The sequence below is a fragment of the Nicotiana attenuata genome, chromosome 1, assembly GCF_001879085.1.
Source record: "Nicotiana attenuata strain UT chromosome 1, NIATTr2, whole genome shotgun sequence".
NCBI classification, from domain to species: Eukaryota; Viridiplantae; Streptophyta; class Magnoliopsida; order Solanales; family Solanaceae; genus Nicotiana; species Nicotiana attenuata.
The window spans coordinates 100,465,308-100,468,277 of NC_031989.1; the positions used below are offsets into that span (position 1 = coordinate 100,465,308).

The window sequence follows — 2,970 nt, forward strand, 5'->3', positions numbered from 1 at the left end:
ATTTAATGGGAAGAAGTCAGAACCTAGATCAATAAGTGGAATATCTTCAGTTGGATTCCATAAGGCAAGAAGCTTGTTTTGTAGTAGATGATGTGCTATCTTCTTACCAAATACCTTAACTATTACTGAGCATTTCCATGGCGTATATAAACGGCATTTGTCTTCAGTAGTGATAGGTATAAAAATGTCGTCATCTTGATTGTTGTGAAGACTTTCATCCGATAGATCCAGTGCATAGTTCATACTCTGTTGTATATGAGGAGTTGTTGTGGGGTGTTTATTAGAGATTAGGGCTTGAAGAAAAGATGGTAAAGGTGTGATTGGTGTTGTATCGTCAATTTGCATCGAGCCTATATCAGGCGGTACATTTATTGTGTTGTCGATGTAGAGTTATTCATTGCTGGTTGAGTTTGGTAATGTGTGCTGTATATGATTATAGTTTATGAAGAAAAGCAGTATAGCAAGTAGTAGAATTGGAGTTTTAGACAGAGAAACACTCACATCTTTCTAAGTTTTTTCCGCTACTCCTCGAATAAAGTTAAATGCACATGAAACATCAGAAGTAAAAGAATCGATGTTGTTGGAACTGATCTTATTGATTCTGGTATACGAATGAACTATTTTACAAATAACACTTTTGAATAAAGCTATATACTAATGGACATGCGTGCATTTTTTTCTTTTTGGTAAAAATGGACATGTATACAGTATACATGAAAACATTGTTTAGTGAAACTGTGAAAAAAATAAAAGAAGAGAAGTTCCTCTTTGAAGCTGCAGCTACCTTGAGTTTTTTGAGTTCCCAAGATAAACCATGTTTTCCTCTAGCATTGACCATGAATCCTTGCACTTGGATTCAAAATTTGGTAAATTCCCATTGCTAGTGTTGCTAGGAGCCCAAAAGCCATGAAAACCAAGTGGGAAATTCAAATGTCTTGGGACTTCAAGTCTTGCAACCACATCATTCTTCTCTCCAATTCTTTGTGCATCCAAAATTACAAGATAGCACCTTTGTGTTGACACTGCATACTGCAAATTTCCACATACAAAATCATAAGAATAGTACTATAGAAGTAATGCTGAAGTTTGTTATAAAAATTAATGTTTAACTTTTATACAATTCTTTTACACTACTAGGTCACTACGTACTCGTAGCTAGAGATGGCAAAATGGTTAAAAGAAAACAGTTATCCACCCATATTATCCATCAAAAAATGGGTTGGATAATGAACCGTTTAAAAACAGGTCGAATATGGATAAAGAACCATATTATCCACTTAGAAAATGGTTAACCAAATGGATAACCAATGGATAACTAATGAATTTAACTTTTACATTTGTAAAGCCTCAAATTGGAGTTCCTCAAGTTTGGGAGACTAGGAATTCTCTCATAAGTGATCATATTTAAGAAGCCATGGTTAATATGGATATCCATATTATCCGCCGGATAAACCCGTTTTTATCCGTCTCAAATACGGTTCGGGTCGAATGATTTATCCGCTTTTTAAAATTACCCATTTTGACCCGCTCATATCCGACCCGACCCCCATTTGCCACCTTTCATAAACTATGGGATTAGTGTCTTTGAAAAAACAAGGTCAGTTATATTTTACAATAGATTAAGTGGGTGTTTGGACATAAGAATTGTGAAATTCCGTAAAAAAAAGAATTTTTTTTCAACTTAAAAATGGTATTTGGAAATTAGAGTTGTGTTTGGACATGAATACAATTTGGAACTGTTTTTGAATTTCTGTGAGTGCTTTGACAAATAGTTTTTTCGAGTTATTCATATTCCGAAAAATTATGAAATTCAACTTCAATTGAAAGATTGAAATTTTGATGGCTAAACGTTGATTCCGGAAAAAATTGAATTTTTTTTTTCGAGTTGAAAATGGTATTTGGAAATTAGAGTTGTGTTTGGACATGAATACAATTAGGAGCTGTTTTTGAATTTTTGTGAGTGCTTTGAAAAATAGTTTTTTCTAGTTTTTTAAATTTTGAAATTCATCTTCAAGTGAAAGATTGAAATTTTGATGGCCAAACGCTGATTCCGGAAAAAAGTGAATTTTCTTTTTATAGAAAAAATGAATCTTTTTTTATGGCCAAACGGGCCCTAAAATATTCAGGCTGTGTAAAAAATTAAGTTAAATGCAAAAATAAATAATGATGATTTAATTGCTTACTTCAACGACAAGAAGGTATCCATCATCTTCTGTAGTTCCCCTTGGGATAAAAATAGGCTCGCCAATGAATCTCCTTCTACCAGCTGACCATTTATGGATACTATTTAATAGAATATTCAATTCGAAGATAAAATCTCAAATCACAGATTTGCGCGAAATCCATGTTATTTTCATTCAACCGCTACAAGATCAACAATTCCATAAGCTTGGGCTTCTGTTGCTGACATAAAAACATCTCTTTCCATATCTTCGGATACAACCCATAAGGGTTTCCCCGTTCTTTGTACATAAACCCTTGTGAGGGTTTCACGCAGTTTCAGCAGTTCTTCCGCTTCCAGGACAAATTCGCCCGTTTGTGCCTCATAAAAAGAACTAGCAGGTTGATGGATCATTACCCTGATGATATAACAAAATAAAAGCTTCCCCTATCTCGCATGATAAAGCAAAGAGAAAAGAAAGATAAAGAATAGAAAAAAGATAGAATTGAACAACCGTACAGGCATCTTTTGTGCATACGGCTCTACAAGAAAATTGACCTCCCCTCCTTTCTATTGAAGAAAGAGAAAAATCGAATCTATCAGACTCAGATGGGTAAATGATCAAATTGCCATCCTTCCTTTCGGAGGAGTTAAAAAATACTATGATGGCTCCGTTGCTTTATATGTTTATTTTTTCTTTTTTTTTTTTTCTGTGATTCAGCAATCCCAAAGTTTCTTTTTAATCCGATCAAATAAGGAAAAAATCTTTTTTTTTTTTTTCGTACTCTTTCATAACATAAATATTGTTA

At 33.7% G+C, this 2,970-nt stretch overlaps 1 protein-coding gene across 1 annotated transcript in view; it reads right to left on the reverse strand.

The window, feature by feature from the left end:
• Positions 579–2,970, reverse strand: part of LOC109238974 (carotenoid cleavage dioxygenase 7, chloroplastic-like) — a 6,034-nt gene continuing 3,642 nt past the window's right edge. The window contains exons 4-5 of the mRNA XM_019405475.1: positions 2,184–2,317; positions 579–1,029 (exon numbers count right to left, since the gene is read on the reverse strand). Coding sequence (XP_019261020.1) covers positions 781–1,029; positions 2,184–2,317 — 383 coding nt within the window. The 3' untranslated portion in view covers positions 579–780. The remainder of the gene's footprint in view (positions 1,030–2,183; positions 2,318–2,970) is intronic.